The sequence below is a fragment of the Corvus kubaryi genome, unplaced genomic scaffold (assembly GCF_017639235.1).
Source record: "Corvus kubaryi isolate FWS band 111438036 unplaced genomic scaffold, C.kubaryi_AGA036_p1.0 66, whole genome shotgun sequence".
Taxonomy (NCBI): domain Eukaryota; kingdom Metazoa; phylum Chordata; class Aves; order Passeriformes; family Corvidae; genus Corvus; species Corvus kubaryi.
Window position 1 is genome coordinate 6,819,739 of NW_024582054.1, and position 23,960 is coordinate 6,843,698.

Below are 23,960 nucleotides of genomic sequence, written 5' to 3' on the forward strand. Positions count from 1 at the left end.
TTCAAATTTTGCTACAAACAGATGATAAAATAGTTGATAAAATCCCATCTAGGTGTCTGTCTTATAAAACATTTTAACTTACTGTACTATTCCAACGAGAAGCCAGCCATATAGTAGCTCTTTCTACTTTAGTAGCATCAAGACATAGTAAGAATGGTACCAAAGATTTAAATACTTGTATTTTTGCTATTTTTAAAATTTAGAAATGTGCAGAATATAATTTCAGATGTATTTCATCTATTGAAACAAGTAGTGACTCATTCACTGAAATGAATTTCCAAGATATAATTGATCTAGACACTGAAACAAAGCCCAGGTTTAAAGAGATACTGTCTTTAATAATATTAGTCAGACTGAAATTTTTATGTTGGTTGTGTTAACACTGGAAGCCTGGTACTTCAGATGGCATTAGTTTTGATAAGAGCTAACTAGACATCAGACCTAACTAATGAAACATGAAGAGACAGGCTTGGAACATGTAAATAGAATGTCGGCAGAGATTCTCATGCTGAGATTCTCTCTTGGTGATAAACTACGTCTTAGAAAAACAGTGGATGAAGGAAAAATTTTTGCAGCATCACAACTAAATTAGCCTTGCAGTGTCAATATTTAAGGCCTACCCATAAAAAATTAAAAGTTCTTTATTTCACAAATAATGTCACACATCAGAGAAGCTGTGCAGTTACACTTTGATAATTCAGCTGTAAATCTTGGAATGTCTGTAAGTATTCACGACAAAGGAACATTTATCATTTAAAATAAAAGGACATGATTTCTTGATGTTCATATCAAAGACTAGTGATGGATGAGAGCACGCTAATCAAATGAAAAGAAAGAACACAGATGCTTACTATTTTGATTAGGAGAGGGAAATGAAGACTTCTTTCCTAAATAAAGATCTAAACATTCTTAAAGTATACACACAAACATATACGTAAGTGTGCATAACACACTGCGCATTCGTAGGAGCTTGATATGTTCTCCAGCAGAAATGCTAAAAATGCTAACTAGAATTACTTAAGTTCAGAAGAAGCCACATAACACTGACTGATAAATTCCAGTTAATTGCTTATGAATTTATACATTCAGAAGCAATTTTAGCTTTCTTCTATTAAAATTCAACAAGTAATAAAAGAGAATAATCTGAGCTTTTTTTTTTTTTGTAATTTGTTTCCTACTGCCTTAACTCTAGGTTTAAATTATACTTCTGTAACATCATCCTTATGTAACTTAAAATTGCATAAAATCAATGTAAATATTACTGAAGACAAAAATGTAGACAAAATTTGATGCAAAAATGCATCAAATGGGATGCAATATTGCAAGATAAATGTGGAACTTCAGAGCTAAATTTTATTGTAAGCTTCTACATTTTTGATACTCAAGTCACCTTACCTCAGTGTCTTGCTTTATGTGTACACAAATTTTATCAAACTAATTACGCATGCTTAGCAAGAACTAATAAACATCAAGAATTCTGTTTGCTCATTGTAAGAGTCACAACCACTGCCAGTGAGACAGCCAAAAGTTTGTTCAATTTGTAGATCCATGTGCAGTGGCAAGGTCCCATGAGGGTCAATGATACTTCCACAAAGTGTTGTCAAATGATGATAACATGCAAGTCCTTGAAATCCATCTTTCTCATTCTCCTTTAAGCAGGTAGTAACTATAAAGAAAATCCCTCTGATACTTTTCCATCAAAATTCTGCAATGAGTAAAAACTTTTAGATATCCTCAAGAAAATACTCCAGTCACTCTGGTTCTGAACAGAGAAAGAAAAGCTCCTTTGCTAACTGGACAACTACTCATCAAATATACTTGCTTATACCTTGCTGTAGTTATGAAACAAACAAAGTACTAAAAAAATGAAAATAAATTAAAAAATGAGTCCTCATCACACAGTTTTCAAGAATTTACAAGAAGGAACATTTTACAATCTCTATAAAAGTATGTAATTGAACATAAACTGGTGGCACTGAGGCAGAAAAAATATATTTGAATTAAAAATATTCTTAATGCAATAATATATTTCTTATTGTAAAAATAATTTTTACCCAACCAGAAATGCATTTGAAGTTGAGAATAATATAATGTAGTGTTTAAAAAAATACACCAACACCAATAACCATTTTGCTCTGCCACTGAAAAGCTTTAATAAGACACATCTGATGATGTGCTTAATGCAACTTATCCAAATATCCTCAGTGCCTCCTTTAATGCAAGATTAGTGTTCTAGGGAAGCAGATTCTTGTGCTCTGGAAACAGATATCCATATTGTACAATCGCTCAGAATAAACAAAATGTAGGAAGTTTCAATATATACATTTCAGTCTCATCTTTAATCAAAAGAAACTCTCTCAGAGCTCTCACAGGGGCTGAATGGAACCGTGGTATGCCACAGTGACACTGAATTTCTTTTTGCCTAAGCCAAGACTTAGGCACAAGGAATTTGTTAAACTGTGTGGAAATGTGATTCCTGTCCATTAACTGTCCAGGGACTACTAAATCTACTCATCTTGTACTGCAAATTACTCCTAGATTGTGCATTAACCTCACCAGTCTCATGCTTTTAAATGCCTTATTTACTGAGTCCTAGCTGTAATCAGCTAGTGATGTTATTTATTTTTTCCTTATATTAGTACATATAGTACATATAGTTTTGTATTCTATACATAGTAATTTATCATTTAATATATTAAAGGCTGCTTAAGACAAAATAATTCCTCCACCTCTTGGACCTTTTTTGAAAAATTTACTGGATGCTCAATATATATAATATTCAATAGCATGTGAGAATAATTTTTATGGAACTCTGATAGTTAGAAAGATAGATAACTCAATTATTAGATCATCTATCAAAATATTCAGATGTGTAAGAGGTTACTAAAAAGATTGATGACTGAGAAAGTCCACTGATTCTCTAGCCATCATATCCACACATTTGGCTAGACAACATTTTTCGCCGCCTTCACAAGCAAGCTTCATTACCCATCACTCCACTGAAAAGAGTTTATTATGAGGCTGCCATCTTGGCAAGACTATTATTTAGATGATAAATGTTGGGGGAAAAAGTGTGTCTAGATTTTTTTTTTTAACATGAGCTTTTTGACAGATAAAACAAACAGCATCTACATTTCTAATTAACTTAAATTTGGCATATACAAATACAGGTCAGTAAAGCTATGATATGCTACTAGATTACCTTCTGTCTGAATCTTGCCCTTAATTTGCAAAATGTAAATTAACTAATTAGAAGAAAAGCAGCATTATTTGTGACAAAATGCTGCTTCCACTTTTTCTGCTTTGTGACATTTATGATCAACTGTAGTCCTTCATTCTAACTTCTAGTAGATGGATAATTATGCTTAAACTAATTTATTAGGCTTTTAGTATTGTAACCCAAATAAAAACTTGAGATTTCTGAAGGCAAAGAAGCCCAACAACTGTGACATGTAGCTAAATGACATACTTGCCAGTTTTACTTCATTGACAATATTATGCTGTTAACATATCTGGCATGAATACAGGTACAAATATTTTCACTTTCAATATTCAAGTACCTGACTCAAAGGAAAGTCTCTATTAGTATTCTTAAAATTTCCTTGAAATCTCTGTGTCCCTTCTGTACATGATGCATAGTAACAATAATATACTTACACTTTGTTCATTAGTACTAAGAGTTAAATTTCACTTTATACGCCTACTACCCTCCTCAACTGTCATTTGAAATGGATTAGACTAGCACCTACAGAGTTACAAAAAGGAAGAGGAAGTTGATCATTCTTGAGTTTCAGCCCAGCAACTTGACCTCATTAAATAAAAAATATATGATATCATAGTTTACAAGAAGGTATTCTTTTTGCTTTGGTTTGGTTTTACTGTTAGTATGTAGATAAAGAACCAACACTAAAAAATACATTGAAAATGTCAGATGCAAATGTCAATTAAAAATTACAAGGAATTCTGAAAGGTAAGGTCTGTGGGGGGTTGACATTCTTTGACATAGTGGAGTGTCTGCAACCAGGCCCTTGGCAAGAATAGCAGGATCTGTGCTGTCATATCTTATTGTACATAAACTTAGATGCTTGTCTAATCTGAATGAGAAATACCAGGAAAACTGGAGCTGAAGCCATGCAGTAGTATGGAAGAAAGTTGAAAATGCTCTATCTAGATTACATGAATCTCCTGTGACAAGAAAATATTTAAGACAGCTCAGAAAAATATAAGGGGAAAATAATGCAAACAAAGATATATACTGCTTCACATAGTATTTTTTAAGTTCAGGATGTAACAATCTAGCAGTTAAAGAGGCCTACATAAGGGAATTAAATTATAATGAAAATCCCAGTTTCATGTCTGTATTAAATACTGTATCCAAGGAGAACAATGCATGAAAATACATACTTAATATCAATCATTCAAATATAAATTATGAGTAAAATATGGTTTGTTCTTTCTTTGCTTTGACAAAAATTAGTTTTGATACAAAACCAAACAATCTACAATGCTCAACAAAACAATTAACATTATAGCAATTATTAATATTAACATTATTAACCTTATGCATAAGCCATGGTCTCAGTGAAAATGGTTTCATGCTCTGTTATTCAACCACATTGTTGAAGAGAGCATGACAGGTAAGATCTAAAAACATTACTTTTGAGCTGGAGCAAAAAAATGTATTTTTCATATGCTACATGTTGATTTCTATACTGTTCGTGTGTCATTAAATAAAGACAAAACTAATTAATATCAAATGCTATTGGAAATAGGCTAAATGTATCTAGGACATTGGTGAAGTGCAGAGATATATATGCCTCTGTGTGTGTTCGTACGTATATCTGAATGCACACGTGCATCTGTTTATCTTGCAGAAGAACATGGTTTTACCATCTTCCCAAGTAAACTACTGCATTTTCTACTAATAAACTAGTAGAAAATGGCATTTTTCACTGCTTTTGGTTCTCTTCTTGTCTATAAACAAACGCATCTTACTCAGTGGTACTAAGGTTAGCAAGTTGGCATAGTAATTCACTTAAAAAAAAGTTAATTAGTTTTGAAGAAACTTACTATATAAAGTCCTAAGCAGTAAAAATCACCATAAACTCTCTCTTCTATCTACATCCATTTTTGTTTAAGATTAATTTAGTAATTCAAGTGGAGCCAGAAGGGAGAGAAAAAGGAGCATAGCAAAATCCAGCATGTGTGAAAATCTACAAGCATTAGAGAGCTAAACAAACCCTAAGTCCCTCAGTGTTGAAGTAAGGTCAAAACCTTTCAGCATTGTACCAGTGTGTCAAAATATGTCAACAAACCATCATACTGCAAGAAGAAGAATGACCTTTCAGTTCTTTATGTTTGGGCTGCTTTGGATACTGGGTATGCATGAACAGTTTTCCTAGCCACTTGACAAATGTAACTCCCAAGGTTTCTTCCAAGTCAGGTTGTTACAATGGCTTTCAACTCACCAATACAAATTTTTAAACCATCTGCAACTGAAGAATCCTGAACTTGTTAATAAAACAGACATCCATAAACCCACAACAGATCTCCCTCTTCCCCTACCACCTACAACCAGACAAGAATTACTACTTCAACAGTCTTCACAGTAAACTGTTAAACCAATTTAAAGAGATGAACAGCAAAAAACGTCTATAATTCTGATGTCCTGATTCAGACTTTGCTCACATATCATTCATCCTCACAATCAACTGTAAATGCATTTGAACAAAACACTCTTCTCAAAAAACCCTAGGAACACATTATCTGTGTTTGTGTTGTGAAATACAATCCTTTGCATCATTTGTGTTTGCACTTCTCTGAAATAAATATCCTTTTATTAATTGACGGGGTTCTATGATAATTTGATAATTTTACTATGACTGATAGTTATGAACTGAAGTCTCAAGATCAGGCATAATATACCAATTAACAACACACTGAATCATGAATTTAGGCTGCCAAAAAGTGTGATTACTACTTTAAAATTACTTATGGGAAACTTTCTTTTATTTATTCTTTCAAAAAAGCAGAAGCACAGGACTAACAGCATTTGGAACACAAACAAATGGCGGAAGAAATTTAGTACAGAGATGACCTACCATTTTTATTCAAAGAGAAGATGAAATGCTTCTTTTCCACTATGTGAAAATGCCTTTAGTTTAATAACAGTGTCAAATATGACATTTTCCTACAGTCTTCCTCACATATAGTAAAATTTCTTTAGCTAATAATGACGTCAAGCTTTCTCCTGGGACTCTCTAGAAATTACATTCCAGATTGTACATATGCCTTAGCCATGCTTGTAGAAGATAGAAAATGTAAATTGCTGTATTCGAGTTTGTATCTTCTTACAGCAAGTCACTGACAGTGCACCCACTAATTACTGTATGAACCATGTGTTGCTGATCTGTATATCCTTAGAAAACAGTAGTCATGCCTGTCAGCTCTGACTAACAGACTTTTACAGCCAGGACTCCAATTTTTAATTTAAGTTAGAAAAAAGTTATAAAATAACTTATAAAAATCAGTTATAAAAACACTACGGAGGGAAAAAAAAAAGAAACAGCAACATTCATCTAAATCCTAAAATAATTTACATGCTCATAGACCCCATTTTAAAGAGCAATCTGCATAACTTCCTGTTCATGCTCTCCAAATTACCTTTGGTCCCACAGACTATTCAACAGCTTTTATTCTCATGCTTACAACAAATACACCAATGTAGACCAGTGAAAAATGAAAAGTGTGGTATCTACTACATGTGCACAAAGCAATTATATTTTGGTTTTTTTTGTTTACCCAGTGGCAGTGTAAACTACAGCCTGCTCAGTGGATACCACCACTCTGAAGGAACAAACATACTGAGAGAAGTATATGAATCACTTTATACTAAGTCTGTCCAGTATATAAAATAGCTTTTTTTCCTAAAACATCACTCTGCAAAATCACGCTGGAAATAGGCAAGACCAAACTTGCCTTTTCCTGTTTCTTTATTATTGAAAAAGCTCAATATCTAAACAACATCTTAAATTATAACCGTGCAAATCCACTGACAAGGTACACTTTGTACATTTTTAATGTGAAGCTTAATTTGAAGATGAGGTTGCAGTGCACCACTGCAATTGAAAATTGCTTAACAATATCATTGATGTATGAGCCATAAAAAACCTTGCTAAGCTGTCCCTGCAGAACTCAGAGTAATAAAAAGGTGTTCTTCTGCACTGAGGTGAACAGACATGGTTGACTGCATCTAGGGAGCTGTTCTGTTAAATGAGAAAGTGCCATTTCTTTCCTGTCAGTACAGACACTCACAGATTTAGTTAGCACAAAGTACAGGATTTAATGAAATACACACATAACAGCAAACAAACCCCAGCTATGTTCAAAGATTTCAGTCAGATTCTGAGTAAAATTCATCTTACATCTGTGACATGTGAGAAAAGAATGCAGAAACTTTTCCAGTTTGACTCCTAATTTTTAGAGAAGCAATAAAAAAGTTGAATGGAATAGGTCTGAAACCTCTCACTTTCATTCCTTTCAAAGTATCTAGATTTGTATTTTTATCCACATCTAACAGGTGATACAGATTTTCTCTTGAATTTAATTTCTGTTTTAAGTTCAGCCAATGGGTCAGGTTTACAAAACACTAAACTATTTATTGAGTGTTGTATCATCTCTATTGTGAACTCATGCTTGTTGTCCAAATAATTTCTCTTTCAAGAGGAAGGGAGACACAAAGCTGTGGTGAATTGACTGAGAATCTGGTTCTCACTGAGAGACCTCTGCACAGACTGATGAAATAATACAAAATTGATTCACAGTTTGTGCAGCTACACCTGTGTCCTTTCATATAAATAGTTTCAGAGACCAATGAAAGTTAACTGCCTAACCTACATGCAACCTGATCTGTCAACATGGATTCATTAACCCAACTGTCATTATATTAGAAGCCACAGTAATTCAGAACTCATTTCAGAAGATGTGGCACTGTCCACTTGGCCAAACGGTACCAAAATTAAAACTAATGGGATTCATTGTTAAAAAAAACTGCATAGAAATCTGCCTAATTTCCATAATTAACCTAGATTTTGGATTTAGGGTGTAACAAATCCTACAATGGAGTTCTAGTTTCCTTTATATGAATGTAAATTCACTATATTTAAGAATCAACCATTTTTGTAGTTGTTTTCAATACAAACAGCTATAACAGCAGATTTGGCAAAATCTCAAAACTACTTGCAAAATGTTTTATTGATCTATGTATCATTCCAGTCTAGCTTGCAACATTAAAGATACTTGACTAACAGCTCAGTGAGAGATGTTATTCCATTTCTGAAGTTGAATTAGTAATTGGTACATGTTAAAATTAAAATGAAGTTAGCTATGTCTTGGTTTCTTGATAAAAGCATAAGAGAAGTTTCCTTTGGAAATGTCAGATGCAAATGGTACACACTATTCTCAAATGTTTTACACTAAAATGTTGATAGACACTTTGTAGCACAAAAAAAGGACAGAACTGCAACGGCAATTTTACTACAAACAACAACTGGATCAGTTGTTCATCCTACCCGTCTATGTAACTTTCACCCCATTTCAACTTAGTATCTTTATGCTCATGCTATCTGTTTAAAATTCACTTATTGGAGCTGCTTTTCTCTGATACCATCATGGATCCCTTCAAACACACCCTTTATACTCAGAAAGTATTCCAGTACATCCGATGGCCTTCTCCCAGCCTGAGCTGCTCCATTTCTTTTACACTGGATGTGCAATTCAGCACTGTTTGCATCACACTCTTTCCTGCCATTCTCACCATTTGCTTAGATATTGTATATACTCAAGTTTCTTTCTAAGTTTTATAATCTGTATTTCACAATTTATTTTCTACAACTTTCCTAAAGTATAATATCTTCATTCAACAATTGACAGCCTTCCAAGTTTCCCATTACTTTTATTCAAGTTTTCCAATTCTCTGCTTTCTGGGATTGTCAAATAAGAGCAGGTCCTTTTCAAATCAATCAAGAATGTTGCTGCAGAGCATAATTCCGAACTTTGATGATGTTATTATCAAGATCTCATTTCCCTTTCTCTGCTGCCTTTTACTGAACCTCTTTTAAGGTATTTTCAAAGGTACTGCTAGCGATTTTCACATTCAGCTGAAATACTAACAGTCACCAGACTACTCTCTGATACTGGCACACACCCCCTTTTTGTTGCATGTTCACACATTTGTGCCATGTTCTCCACTATCCCTCTGATGTTCTCTTGTGGACACTGAGAAGAATTCTAAATTTATGCTTTAAAAAATCCTTTATTAAAAATTTAATTTACCTCACTCACTATCTTGCTTAGGGTTCTACCACATACAAAAATGGCACTGAAGATGAAGCATTGTGTTTAGTATCTTTCGGGAAAAAAATCCTCCAGTGAGGAGGTGTCATGGATAATGATTTTTAGAACAAGAAAGCAGAAGTATTTTAACCATATTTAAAAGAAAATACCTTTACACCATCAACATGCCACAAAAGTCTGTCTAGCACAATTTGTTTCCCTCCTTACCCTCCTGCAAATACTTACATTTTCAACTTGAAGATAATTGTAATTATTGCTTCAAATGTAAATAATAAACAAAAGAAAAACTTTATTAAAAAAACCCACTGTGTAACAGTACTGTCCTACTTACAATGACAATGAGCAATAACATCCTTTATACACAAAACCCACTTGGTTAGACTGTGAAGATGTTTTTAACAAGTTTGTCACCTTGCACATATTCCAGAATGTTACAGCAAAATCTCCTTTCAAAGTCAGGTACTAAAAAAATTGACATATAACTTCTGTACCAAAATAACTTACTCTGTCATTTAGCATTACTGTAAAATCACCACATAGATCTGCTGCATGTTAATGACTAAGACCTCAATTTTTTACAAATATTTCAGCACACCAACTTGAAATGAAAATGACATTCAAAATGGCAGATTAGTAACATGTAGAGTCAGTAGTGTTTTATCCAGTAACTTCTTTTTAAAATGAAGTCCTATTTATCTATAAGGAAAAATAACAAAAATATACCTGTTCCAGTAGCTCCAAAACTGGTCCTGCAAGTAGGCTTGGTGGCTACTTTCATCACCAAATGAGGCTTTGCTTTCAATCCAGTGAATTATGTGTCCTTCCACAGCTAGGGTGACAGCAGAAAATAAACTGAACTCTGAAAATCACACTCAAAAGCCTGTAAGACTGTGTTAGAGAAGATTCTATTTACTCCACAATCTACCACATAAATCATGCTTGCAACTGAGTTACATATTTGTAAAAATTATCTTTCAAATACGCACATAGGGCATTTAAAAAAAATACCAGAAAATACTTTAACAGATAATCACATTAATTTCAGTTTAATTACACTCTGTTCCACATATCTGCATTTATTCTAACACAAGCAGAATGTAAAGAGAAAGAGTAGACTAAGAAGCAGTTGTATTCTTCTATTCCCTTACTTTGCTGGAAGGCCGTTATCAGGTACAGAATTGGAAGCTTCTGATGAATGATAAAAACAGTTAGCTAAGCTGCTAAAGACAGACACTTGCCACCAATCCAGAATGGAAGGTGTAAGAAAGGGAAGGAAATTTAACCTGGACATGTGTCTGCTACCTTTCTTTTGCAAAACCAGTAATGCTTCATCAGAAAGAAGTTAGGAATAAGAAGGCTTCTGTGAAAAAATGTGATTTTGAATTTCTGTTTCTTTTAATGCTTTGGTATTTGCTTTGGTTCATGTCTTTCCTCATTTCTTGCAGGAGTGAATGACTAATATTAATAAAATCATCTTTTTTTTGACAAAGGAATGTACTCTCTGAAGTTGACAACATAATTTTGCAGAAGGAATCATGAGCATCACTCTGAGAGACCATTCTTTCTCTAAAAAGATGTTGTTGGTTATCATTAAGATCTTTGGAAATGTTACCTTTATTTTGAGTTACCTACAATATCCACAACCACGATGCCTTAGCCTAAATTTGACTTGGAATGAGGTTTTCAAAGAACATGCAAATCCAGGAGCACAATACAGAAAGATTACTAGAGGCTATGGCAGCAAATGATTGACCACAGAGTGCAATATTACTCAGGAAATCTGGGAAAATAACTCATGAAGTCACAACACTAAGCTCTATGTGCCACCACTACCCTGCTATCAGTAACCCAGTTAACTTGTGTAGGCCTGTACTACTACATCCTTCCCCCACCCACACCACCTTTAGATCCCAGGAGATATAACAGCTGAGGTATAATCAGCTCAGAAGCAATTTCTAAGAAACATTTGCCTTTCCTAGTTATGTACTGAGTCAGGAAGAAGAGAATCCAAGGGCTGCTATACATTCATTCAGATCAGACAACAGGTAGAACATTATTTTCTGTAAGTCTCAAGTGATTATAATAATTTGAAAAAAGCAAGGTACTATTACTATTTGAATTTTTTTGAGACAAATCTATGCAAATCAATTAATGGCTATTTTTAACCTTCTTTCTAATAAGGTAATATTACAAAAAGAATTATTTTGGGTCTTTCCTGGTTTCCCTTCTCAAGAATAAAAAAAAATAGTTGCTTTTCTAGTTTTCTTTTAATCAGGCTCCTGAATAGGTGGGACATAATCTCATGTTTCTAATATAGAAGTGAGTACCTTATACCAAATATATACTGTGTTTATTGTGGTCCACATTACTGGGGAATCTTTCTAATGTATAAACTTTTTGAAGAGCAGGTGGTAAAGAGGGAGACAGGCTCTTTTCAGTGTGTCCATTCACAGGACAGAAGCAATGCATACAAACTTAAACACAGGAGTTTCCACCTGAGCATGAGCAACCACTTTTTCACTGTCAGAGTGCCTGACCATAGGCACATGTTACCTAGAAAGGTTGTGAATTCTCCCTACCTGCTGATATTGATGAGCTGTCACATGGCCTCAAGACCAGAAAAGGTAGATGAACTTTAACATAACCTTTATACTTACTTTTATTTCTTATTCTTTCTTGCTATCCAGGCTTTTAAAAAACAGTAAAGAACTTCAGAGTTGTATTTAGATGCAAAGTGATGGCAAAAGATTAACTGCACAATGACAAACCCTGATGCAATGACCTATAGGTGTAACAGAATACTCTTAAGACTACTTTGAACTGATTTGGTCTAGAAGTAAAAAACAATTATAGGTATTTCAGAGTTTAGTTCAGAAGGACAGCGGGTAGAGTACATTAGAGGGAGCAGGGATTTGGGCATTCCTACCATTGCTTTCTTTTTCCTTTTTTCTTGATAATGAGGTGAAAACATGCAGAGACTAAAGAAGAAACACTGGGTAACACTATATAGGATCAAATCTCTCTGACTCAAACTAGAAGTTCTTAAAATTATTGGGTAACTCCTGAAGAGACTTATTTGAAGTATCCTAGAATATGCTTCACTTAAGTAGCCATAATATTTTAGCATGAACACCTCTAAACAAAATAATAGGAATTCTTTTAGAGGTCTTACCTACTGGCACTTCTAAAATAAAGTCTGGTGTTTTGTCATAACCCTTTGCACGAAGCTGATCTTCAGCTGTACATAGAAAATAAGAACTACTGTTTATAAAACTATTCCATTAAGTAGACAGCAGCATAATTAATTTTCTTTTAAATAAGAGTGCAAGAATTACTAATGCAGTCATACATATCTTTCTTATGCATGCAATGCTGTGTCAGATTAAATGAACCTTTGTAGAAAACCTGAAGCATGGATATAAAAATGCTTCTTTGTCATCCCTGCATTTTTATGTCTTCATTATAAACATCATTAATTCCAGCTGTCATACAGTATTTTATAACCTCCAAATATTCAAAATAAAGAGGTATATTCACTGATTGAAAGAAGAGTCTCTCCACCTTCGGATATGTTAAGATTAATCCTACCAACACCACAATGTAGATATACTGTTGCTGCTGCCTTGGTTTTATTTTTAGTGTTAGCATAAAGTTGTTAAAAAAAAGAGCAAGAAAATCCTTCTCTCCCAGAAATTTATTAAAGTAGAGAAGAGCCATAATTTTAGTTTCTCTTGCATTCTGGATTCCATATAATTTATCCAATTTCTGAACATAAAAAGATTTAGACATTCTGCTAACATTAAGTCTATAACTTTATTGCTTACAAATATTAGAGCTGAATATTTCAAGAAATAATAATGAGTGAGCAAGACAAAACTGCAAAAGGCAAAAGATGCTCCCTTTTAAAGAAAACAAAAACAAAAAAAGAAAGAAAGAAAGCCCAAGCAATCCCGTAATATTTTTAAACTACTGTCCTTGATTTCTGATACCATTACATTGGTATTTCTGAAACACCATTTCTCCATTAGAATTTGGAGTGACCTGGTCATTCAATTCCAGGCATGGCTTTCTGTCTTCACCCAAGCTCAACTAATGGCACTACCTAGTAACAAGTAAGGCTGTGTAGCCCCTTAACACCTACTGGGCTGTTGACATTGTCATGCATCCCATTCGCCTTTCTACATCACCTTTGATTAAAATTAATGGTCCATTCTCACTGTTGGGTAGCTTATTTCCAATCCATTTATCAGGTTAGGACAGTAGTTTCATGGCCAATGTTCAGAACTCAGTTTTTGAATACTTTGTGCAAATCCTGAAAGGTCAGCAGTTTGAGTCCAAGTAACATTTTAATGACAACAAAAACATACGAACTTAGAAATCAAAATACTGTAATAGTGCCAAAAGCAAACTCTCCCACTCTTTTTCACTGAAGAATATAAATCTGAAATATTTTATATAGTGAACTAACTCTGAAAGTGGGACAGAAGTAAATTTGGAAAGCTGAACATTCATGTCAGTGTAAACTGCAATAGATGTTTATTCTTTTTGAGTGGTACCATATTTTTTTTTTAATTTTGAGAGCATTTCTTCACTATAAACAGACTATGCTGTAAATTGACACTTTATTATATCATCTGATCAGATGATCAGGTAATGAAAAACATTTCTAGGATTTGGAGACAGACTTGGTTTTTGGCTATTTTTTGAAACTTAGAATGTCATGTATACAGATAAATAATGTTAAGATTAAGAAGGTTCTAATTTAACAGAGCCTATGAATAGAGAGTTTTATGCCATAACATAAAAATGAATTAATGTTCTACATAATCTTTTCATCCTTATTAATAAAAAACAAAAAACAAACAACAAAACAGTTGTATCCAAATCTAGTTAACTGCAACCTGCTCTTAATCATTTAAAACAACCTAGGATAGACAATAGGATGTCTCAGCTGAAATTTGTTCATTTAAGAGCAACAGCAATGGAAAGATCAGTCTTTTCTTTCACATCTAACAGATACCAGTATCACAAAATAAGGCACCTTAAAAAAACTTACTGAAAACCAAAACAGATGTAAACACATGTTTCAATAGGTCAACATGGCAGGTCTCTGAACTGGAATCTCCATCAGCATTGCTTTTAATATTCTTCAACAGATTATTCTTTCAAGGGTGCCCAATTACTTTTAAAACCTTTTAATTAATGGCTTGGAAAAGAACATGGTTTTTGTTTTAAATCTGGTTCTGAATGTCTTTACATGGTTTCTCCTAGCATTCTGAACTGTGATTAACATTGGAAAACATATTAAAAAGCATGTTTATTATTGATGTATCTATCATGTGCAGAAACATAACTTTGCATTACTATTTCTCCAAGTGTTTTGAAGCTTTATAACTCTGGGGAAAAAATAAGTACTGGAACTCCCCATAATCACCATAAAATTTTTGTTTTAAACTGTAACCCCATCAAAAAGAAGTTCTAGCTTTTCAGCCCAGGTTATGTTTCACATTGGTCTGGAAACGACAGAGGCAGCATTCTGCACCTCTAAACATCTTTAAACTCTAGCATGGATTAAGAGAATAATTTAATAACTGCTTGAAAGCCAGCCCACAGCAGTTTTGACAGATACATTTATAAATCCTCAGGTTTGGAAATTATGTGGAAACAGCCCTAATAAGTAGTTTGTCAACAGATACCCCATTAATTTAGATTTTCAACAAGACTGCAGCTTCATCTTTACCATAATGCCACACTCGATCATAACCATGTAACACATCGTTGTTCTTATATTACTAGCCTTCTTCTGTTGGTGCATGAATGAGCTACAACTGCAAATTTAAGATTACAGCAGAAAATACTGATCAGATTTCATGATTTATATCCACTGGTAGGAACCAAAGGAGGATAAAGCTCAGTACCTCCCCATATATCTAAAAGCTTTCCTAATATATTCATGATAATGATACCAAAAAAAAAAAATTCTATATAGAACCTAGAAATTCCTGGCATTTCAGTATGGTCTATGAAGCTGTGAGCCTCTTTTGACAGAATGCTACATTTGATCACTTTAATCTCAGGCCAAGTGATAAAGACTTGAGAGCTGTGTTTTTGCTGAAGAGAGGACATGGTATATGAAGCACTTCTCATGAACAGTGTATTAATAAAATGTAACCCCCACTAATGTGTATAGGTTTCCAGTCAATTCCAGGGTGAGTCTGAAGGTGTTATTTCTGATCTGTAGGCTTTGAAAGCTAACTGCTCTAGAAACAGACAAATTCTGTCTTGAACCTGAAAAGCTGCTTCATGCTCTCAGACTATACTGGGGCACTTCATATTCACTGTGTCCTTTGACTTTTACTTTCTTCTCCTGTACTAGACTCTCTGTTGCTCAGGTGAACACATTTGATACAAACCCCCTAACTATTGTTGAAGAACAGTACAGTGTAATAGTACACTAATACAGAACTGCTGTTCCTTTAAAACATGTTAAAAAGTAATGGAATTACAAGTCATAAGCCATGTAAATAATAAGCCATCTTCAAAATTGGAATGAAGTATTACGCAAAAAAGCCTGAATTTGTGGACCTATGGGAAATACTGTCATCTCTTCTGTTTTCCTGATGTTTTCTTCAAGCAGTTTTGAAACTAGGTTTTCAGAAAGGAAAGGCTGTATTGCAAGGGACTTGGTAGGGTTCATCTTGCAGATACTTAGGGAAAGCTTTTTTTTTTAAAATACCCCAAACCCCAAACACACGTAGAACCTGAAAACATAGGTGATCACAGACATAATAAATATAAAACATATCTTAAATCATGACTAAACAATACTTCACTATACATAAAATATGAACAACAAATTAAGCTCTCTCATTTCTATCTTCATATTCTAACAAGTTAACCCATTCTAGATGTTTTAATTTGATAGCACAAATTTCTTGGAGCTAATTTCTAAAGACAAAATCCAAGGTTGTGAAACATACAATTTAAATGTGATTTTTATACTGCATAAGCTTACACAAGCCAAATAAAATGATAATTGTTGGGTAGGGGATCCCTTAATGAGTCATCCACTCCATTACCTTGTATCGTGACAGGATTGATTTCATTACCTGCTTTGATAGATGAGTGTCAAATGTAGCCTTGGATTCTTCATTGAAGGTGATTCCATAACCTTTCCTGGCTGTTTGTTTTATACTTACTGTTCCTAGAACTGTTTGGTATTTTAACTCACCATCACCTCTGCAATTACAGCTTAAGCAAACGTATTACATGTATCTATGCTCTTAAATAAGAAAATCTGTCTCTTCCTGTTTTCATAGTGTCATTTGCAAGCTTGCCTGTGATAGTTAATCCTGTCCTTCTTTCACTTTTCTCTAAAATAAAAGAGCACACTAAAGCTGTTCCTTAATTATATGGACAAATCTTTTAAAAAGCTTAATAACACTCTCTAACTTCTTAAATTTGTTTAAGGTCTCCAAAATCTTAACCTGATATATCTCCAAGAGAGATCATAGTGTCAGGTAAACCCAGCAAAATTCCCTGTTCATGCAAATTTAGTACAATGCTCAACCTTAACAGAAGAGAGCATTTCACTTCGCTGTCGTCTCATCACATAAGGAATCCAAGATTTAAGAAGTCATTGTTTACTATCACATTTAGAGAACGGATACTTTAAACATGAATCTTTGTTTCAATGGCACTCATGTAAAAGAAACATACTGCAGGCTAAAAGAAAAAAATGAAAGTAAATTCCTAACTAATTAATCCTTAAAATAACTTTAAAAATAGGGAGTGTAAAAAAGAGTAATTGCATTGATTGGGAAGCAGGGGGCAAAAATTCAGCAGAAACTGCACAGCAAGGTAAATGAGTGAATCTTCTAGCAGTTCTTTAATACATAAAGCATTGTGAAGCTAATATTTCTTATGCTTCTTCCTAAATCTCATAAGGCCTAGATTATGGCTAATATCTCATGACACCAAAAGTAATACTGCAGCAGATATTAAAGCATTTTTTTCAGCTACTTATTCTATAAAATATTAATTGCAAGACTGTGCATGTGCTGTATTATATAGGGTATTAGGTAACTGAGTTCCTGCTCAGTTCTAAATCAATAAAAGATAACATGTACAGCATCAATCATATTTTACTCTTCCTTTACTACCTAATATAGGGAGCATTTGGGCTGATTTTTGTCTTGGGTAAACAGTCACCAACATCTCTGAAGTTAAGAATTCACTGGCTAGCCTCTACTACAGATTCTTACCTATGAAAGAGAGATTTTTTTCCAAAAGCATTTCTCGCAGCAAGACTTCATGCTCATGCCCAATAGCGCTGATAGCTTTAGGTTAAGAAATGGAAGATTACTTTGGAAAAGATGCAACTTCATAAAAACATCATAGGTAAAGTAATTAATCATAGATTGGCCTTCATCTGCATTTCAGAAGTGATCAGTGATTTGAACTCCAGGTTTTGAATATCCTTACAAGGATTTTCAGAAGCATACACTAACTTTGTGAAAATCAGACTATTGTATCAACAGCATATATTTGACAGAATGAAGACCCATTTGACCATATTTATTCAGTATAATTAAGGGCAATATTTCAATTTTTTATTTATTCTCCTTCTAAATATAAAAGGAAGTGTGATCCTAAAACACGTAGTTAAATACCTTTAAAGTTGCTCTTTACTGACTAGCAATAAATTCTCCAATCCAGCAAAGGATGAAACAAACTGGTTTTCTTTCTTTATATTCTGAAATTGATAGGTACTACATCCATCTGAAACATCTTACTGTAAAAAACCATCCTTTCAATTGATTTTTCAGAAGCATGAACTAATGTCAGGGAAGGGTGAAATCATATTTTATAGTGAAGCCCTTTTCACTTCAATGACAGCCTGTTGATCCAATGTGCTACTCCTAGCAATATGTAAAAAAGTTACCATATTAAATATTTTTATGTATCCTCGTGGAGGGCAAAGTTCTATTCCGGAAGCTTTTAAGAAGAATCCTATGGAACAATATGATAAAAGATCTTATGTTAAAAGCAGTTAAGCTCCAAATTCTGTTTAAAATAACTTCTGAGAACTTAAACTACAGATCACCTTACCATTACAGTTAATTACTTAACTCATATGAACACTTCATACTGAACAGAAAAAAAATAGTTCTATGCAATCATTTCATATGTACATACAGCTTATATCAATTGAAACTATGTATTATGTTAAACTCTACTAGCAGTTTCAGAACAAAAGGGACAAATGAAGAATTGCAAAAAGGTAAGAAAAAATACTGCAAACAGAATTTATAATGCACCATAAGCAGAAACACTTAGTCTCTAATAATACCTGTTATTGATGTATGGCAATGACCATGGGGCAAAACTTGTAAATAACCTCACAAGCCATTTTCTACTCATCCAGTCTAGCAGCCTAGTTTCCCGTAAGCATCTCAACTATTACTGAAAAATAGCCTCTTGGCATTTACAAAGAGGTTGACTTCATACTTTAGTCCATGCATATACAATTAGATAGTTATATTTAAAATCAATATGCAATCCTTCAGAAGACATTATGCTTTTAAAACCTTAACTTTAAATTGATTTTTAACTATTTTATGCACCTCAAAATTAACATCTAATTCAGCAACATACTTGCAGGAATGCACTCATACAGCTTAGTATTAAACTTTTCTGTACCAAAATGGAATTGAAAAACTCCTCCATATTCTCATTGATGTCACGGCACATTCCACAACAGATTTGAGCCAGAACCTGAAGAGGATATAAAAGTCTTTTCTAGACTGAAGGCAAGTAAGTCTTAAAAATGGCTCATAATTCTACATATGTGTCTTTATTACTTTTAAACATGACACTTTCAGAAGACTACAGCCAGATTGCTCATCCACAAAATATTAATCTTAAAATTCTGGATATGGAAATTAGTGATCAACAACCCTTTAAAATGTGTGGTTTATTAGATTAATCCACTTTCAGTGTGCTTTGTTTAATTGTGAAGATAATCTCAATGAATATTTAAAATTACAATTAAAAGCACAAAATACAAAGACAATTAGAACTCTATCCTGCTGCTGTTAAAGTTAATGGGAGCAGGGCTGAGGCTGTAGTAGACACCAGACAAGTGCTTCCAGTGGAAATAAAGTATTTTTAAGGAGTGACAATTACATGTATCACAACTACAAGAAGTACTGTTTTTCATGCATAACTAAACATCACTGTAGCTTTCCTATCCTGCACCTGTACAGCGAAATCAAGATCTTCCCCCAAACTGCATGCAGAGATCCACGCAAGGATTCTCTAGGACTTGGGAGGGAACTGCCTTACTAGCCTGCTCAGTGATAGCAGGCCATGATTTTGAAATTGTTCCTTTGACTGCAGACTGAAACAGAAGAGCTACTCCTGCAGGACTTTATTAAAGTAGATTTGGGTTCTCAGTGATCATTCCAAACAAATTCTAATCTTAGTCTGGAACACTCAGTGCCATGTGGAGTTCCCTCAGTGTACTCACTGTATGGCTCTCTAATTAACTATTTCGACACTACAAAAAAAAATCCCTGGAAAATCAGGATACGTAGGGGGGTTTTACTGCAGCTAGTATAATCTCCTTTAAGAAGAAGAGAAAATAAAAGAACTGCACTGGAATGTCAGATAGGAGTTTAAAATATTAACTGGTCAATTACACCTGAATTTCACTTGAAAAAATTACAGTTAAAACTCATATTTGTAACAAAGCAAAGCCATAAAGTTGAACACTATCTATGAAACTTATTAATTTAATCACAAAATAGCTGAGATTGGAAGGTGTTTCCAGAGATCATCTAGTCCAACTCCACCACTCCAAGCATGGTCACCTAGTCTTAAGAGAAAACCAGATATGCATTTCAACTAATCAAAACCAAAGAGGTTCAATCAGGCATATGAATGTGTAACCACCAAACTGACCTCTTCCCATGGTCCATCTGATTTTTGTTAGTGTAAGAGAAAGCTCTGCAGTGACCCTCTAGCTGACTGAATGTAAAAGAGAGGAGTATGAAACGTGTTTTGTGAAGCAGAACTTTATGTCAGGTTAAAGCTAGACACATCTCTTCCACACAGTCTAAGCTCATCAATTGTGCACCTAAAATTTTATGGGAAAGGATACTGTTTGATGCAGTCCACCAGTGGTCCATAACAACAGTCATTCACAGTACACTGCAGACAAATAAGAGAAGTAGTACACTGATGGGCAACTACAAAACCATTATAGTTAAAGAGTATCTTAAAAACAGTAATTACTTTTCCTCAAAAAGGCTATCAGATGTTGTTCAGATTTAATCACAGAAAACAAAAACTGCATGCTTTTATTCACTATAAAAGCAAGCTATTAAAAAGTGAAATGCTCCCCTCACAAATATTGCACTGCCATTTATAGTGCACTCTGACCTCACTGATAGTTTATGATGACAGTAATTAAATGAGGTTTAAAATCTTGTACTCTGCTAGGCAGATAACAGAATCGCCACAGGAAAAAAAACCATACCAAAGAAAACAAGTGTGATTAATACCTGATAGACTTGATTTGCTAGAACTCCATCTGGAATCTGAGAAGGGTCCCGTAGCATACTATTTATAAGCGTTTTGGAGGCTAGAGAAATAAAAATAAAAACCATACAATAAACCTGTTAGTTCAGTTACACTTTTCTAATAAAGACATTGATGATATCAATAATTTTGAAAATTATCCACCTAGCAATTACAAACTTACAAATTCATAACTATTTACCCATTCTGACACAATTAACTCTAAAGTCTTGAAATGCGAAAGGATTTTATTAGTCCACAGTGAAAGAAGGCCCTTATATTCTTCCACTGGACAGTTTGTGCTTTAGAAGCATCATGCAGCTTCTAAGGAAATTGCTTAGTATACAGTACATGTAACTCAAAATAACCTTCATATCCCTATTAGAACTTTAGGAAAAAGATATTTAAAAATTCAAAACGGCCTTTAAAAAGTACTTTAAGGACTTCATGATTCCAATGTATTAGTTTTCAAATTTAAGGATTTACTAATTTAGTGTTGACACATTTTTCTGACTTCACTTAAGAGCTGGGAAAAGGCTTTTTTTGCTTTTTTCACATGTATAGATATAAGTCAAAAGAAATCAGAAGCTAATTTTAGCACCTATCATTTTTTTACTCACTGATCTTGATACTACAATGAAAAAATAACATAAAAAAGGAGATATCTTTAGTTTATTTTCAAATAGTCTTTTCAATCCTTGGCATTGTTTTCTCTCCATATGCCTAGTCTGGGTAGTTGTAAATACCAGTTAATAGTAGTGGACAGATTTTATTCTAGAAAAATCCCTTCTAAAAGCATAAAATATTTCATTTTACAATTTCTCAGAGAAAAGTCAACACTGCTGCACATTCTGCCTCTGCCCTGGGTCCGATGGAGCTCAGCTGGTGGTATATTTGTACCACTGAATCCTTAAGTGTAGACCAGGTTTGAAACTAGCAAGGTCCCCCATTTTGCCGAAGATTTTGTGTGACTTCAGAGTAATTCCTTTAACCTGTGTGTGCTTCAGTCCTGTAAAGAAAATGAAAAACTACTCTTTTCCTGTTCTTCATCTGTTTTGCCCCAACTCAGAGCCAAAGCTTTGTCATGATCTTCAGTAACTGAAGCAAAAGGCTCAGGTGACACTGTGAAAAGGACTGACAGAGCCTGTGACATGAAGGGATCTGCCATATAAGCAGCAATGCTGCTGTATTAATGGATGTGTGTAAATGCTTTGCTGAAAGTAAAGGAGACTGGCATTGTCATCTTCTCCCCAAGTTACCTCTTAAAAGCATCACATTCAGGTGAATGTAGTATTTGCAAGAAAATAATTTATTTTGAAAACTATACCACATTAGGCAAAGGAATACGAACCCCTGAATGAGTTTCAAGGCTTTGCAAGAGCTACAAAAAACTATCATCACCGGCAGGAGCAAAAGTTTTTGCAAATACTTTTAAAGAGAATGATTTCCACTAAGCAAAAGCACTTCCAGAAGCAACATGCCACATTACATCTATGTATCATATTAATCTCATATGAAATAAACATTACTTTTGTAAGTTAATACTAAGAATAAATAGGCATTTTACTTTAGCTTTTGCACACTGCTAAAAATGCATGTTTTACTTAGCATTAAAACTTTGAAAAGGAGAAACAAAAGGTCGTGTGCGTATTTACATTACTGGCACGAAAAATTAAAACAATAACCATTTTTCACTTGGAAGGAATAATACACAAACAACAGTTTGCCAATAGAGAGATTGATAGAATGGTAAAATAATGACGAGCGTAACAGAGAATTCACTGCTTTGAAGGGCTACTGATCTAGATACTATGATTTGATTATGAAAAATTAAGTATTTTTATGACTGATCAAACTCCAGAAAAACACCACAGATTTACATTTGGAAAATGTTTAACTGGACACTATTTTGAGTAATGAGCTACAGGTGCAGAATAAATTTCCTCTATTTCTGTCAACTTCAGTTTCTCATTCTGGTTACCAGATATTCTATTCTTTACCTCTCTCAGAGTAATAATGAATTGACATACTGCATTTTATATTAGGCTGATGTCACATTGGTTCTACAAGTTGCTAAACTATGCTTCTAAAAGAAAAGGCATCAAACAGAACTGATTACTATGCTACTTTTGAATATATTACTTTTTTTCGCATATAAACATTATCTGCTTATGTAATGTCCTGCAAAATTAAAAAAAATCATCATGCACATTATTAACTTCGCATTATCTATGCAGCTAAGATAAAGTACCTTCAACTATAATTATTCTTTAAGAAAGCCAGTTACTGCAGCAGCAGCATCTCAACAGGCTGACTGTGTAGAAACTGAAATGGCACACAAGTGCTAGGGTTTTTATGTGAACAATAATGCCAGATAGAAAATAAAGTTTATTGAAACACTATTCTTGCACAGATCTCTTCTTTACCCTATCAAAAGTAAGATGAATATTTAAATGAAAGCAGGTTATCTGCTCTTCTTACTCAAGCTGCTATACTACTTCTAGTTGTGGTCAAACTGAATTATCAGTGGAATATAATAAAAAAAGGTGGGATGTAGCACCATTTCTTTTAAATGAAGAAATCACTTCTGTTTGCACTGCAACTATGCAAACATTAACGCAACAATTTAATTACAGTTTTTCAGATTTTAGCAGAAATAACCATAGTGCACCTAACAAAATGAAATTCATGTAAAGAAAACTTCTGTAAATGTAATAGTGTTTAAAGGAGATAAAGAACAGCTGATATTTACATTTTAACACAGCTGCAGCACAGCATTAAGGTTACTGTGATGGCCTTGTGAACTTACATCTTGCTGTTCTTGTGTTATAGGAGGAAAAAGGGCTGATGTGAGAACAAAGTACTGTCAGCAATCTACCCTTTAAACTGCTTAGACCTGGAAGGCACGCTCATTGCTTTATTTCTTTGCTCATTTTTCTCCAAGATTGGTACATCTGAACTACCTTTCTACAGATCTATACAGCACCACTGCTCAGCAAGAAAAAGAGAGTTATATTTTCCCC

The 23,960-nt window shown here is 33.9% G+C and overlaps 1 protein-coding gene and 1 long non-coding RNA gene across 8 annotated transcripts in view; one reads left to right on the plus strand and one right to left on the minus strand.

The window, feature by feature from the left end:
- Positions 1 to 23,960, minus strand: part of CDIN1 (CDAN1 interacting nuclease 1) — a 135,197-nt gene that overhangs the window by 61,517 nt on the left and 49,720 nt on the right. For 5 of the 7 annotated variants that reach the window (XM_042047508.1, XM_042047505.1, XM_042047506.1 and 2 more), the window contains exons 6-10: positions 20,922 to 21,001; positions 20,519 to 20,568; positions 17,619 to 17,686; positions 12,527 to 12,592; positions 10,078 to 10,183 (exon numbers count right to left, since the gene is read on the minus strand). In XM_042047508.1, the coding sequence (XP_041903442.1) occupies positions 10,078 to 10,183; positions 12,527 to 12,592; positions 17,619 to 17,686; positions 20,519 to 20,568; positions 20,922 to 21,001 (370 nt within the window). Of the gene's footprint in view, positions 1 to 10,077; positions 10,243 to 12,526; positions 12,593 to 17,618; positions 17,687 to 20,518; positions 20,569 to 20,921; positions 21,002 to 23,960 lie in introns of those variants that run through there. The other 2 variants (XM_042047510.1, XM_042047511.1) reach the window with 2 other exon arrangements.
- The window catches only part of LOC121673788, an 87,722-nt gene that overhangs the window by 2,567 nt on the left and 61,195 nt on the right, over positions 1 to 23,960 (plus strand). The window lies entirely within an intron of this gene.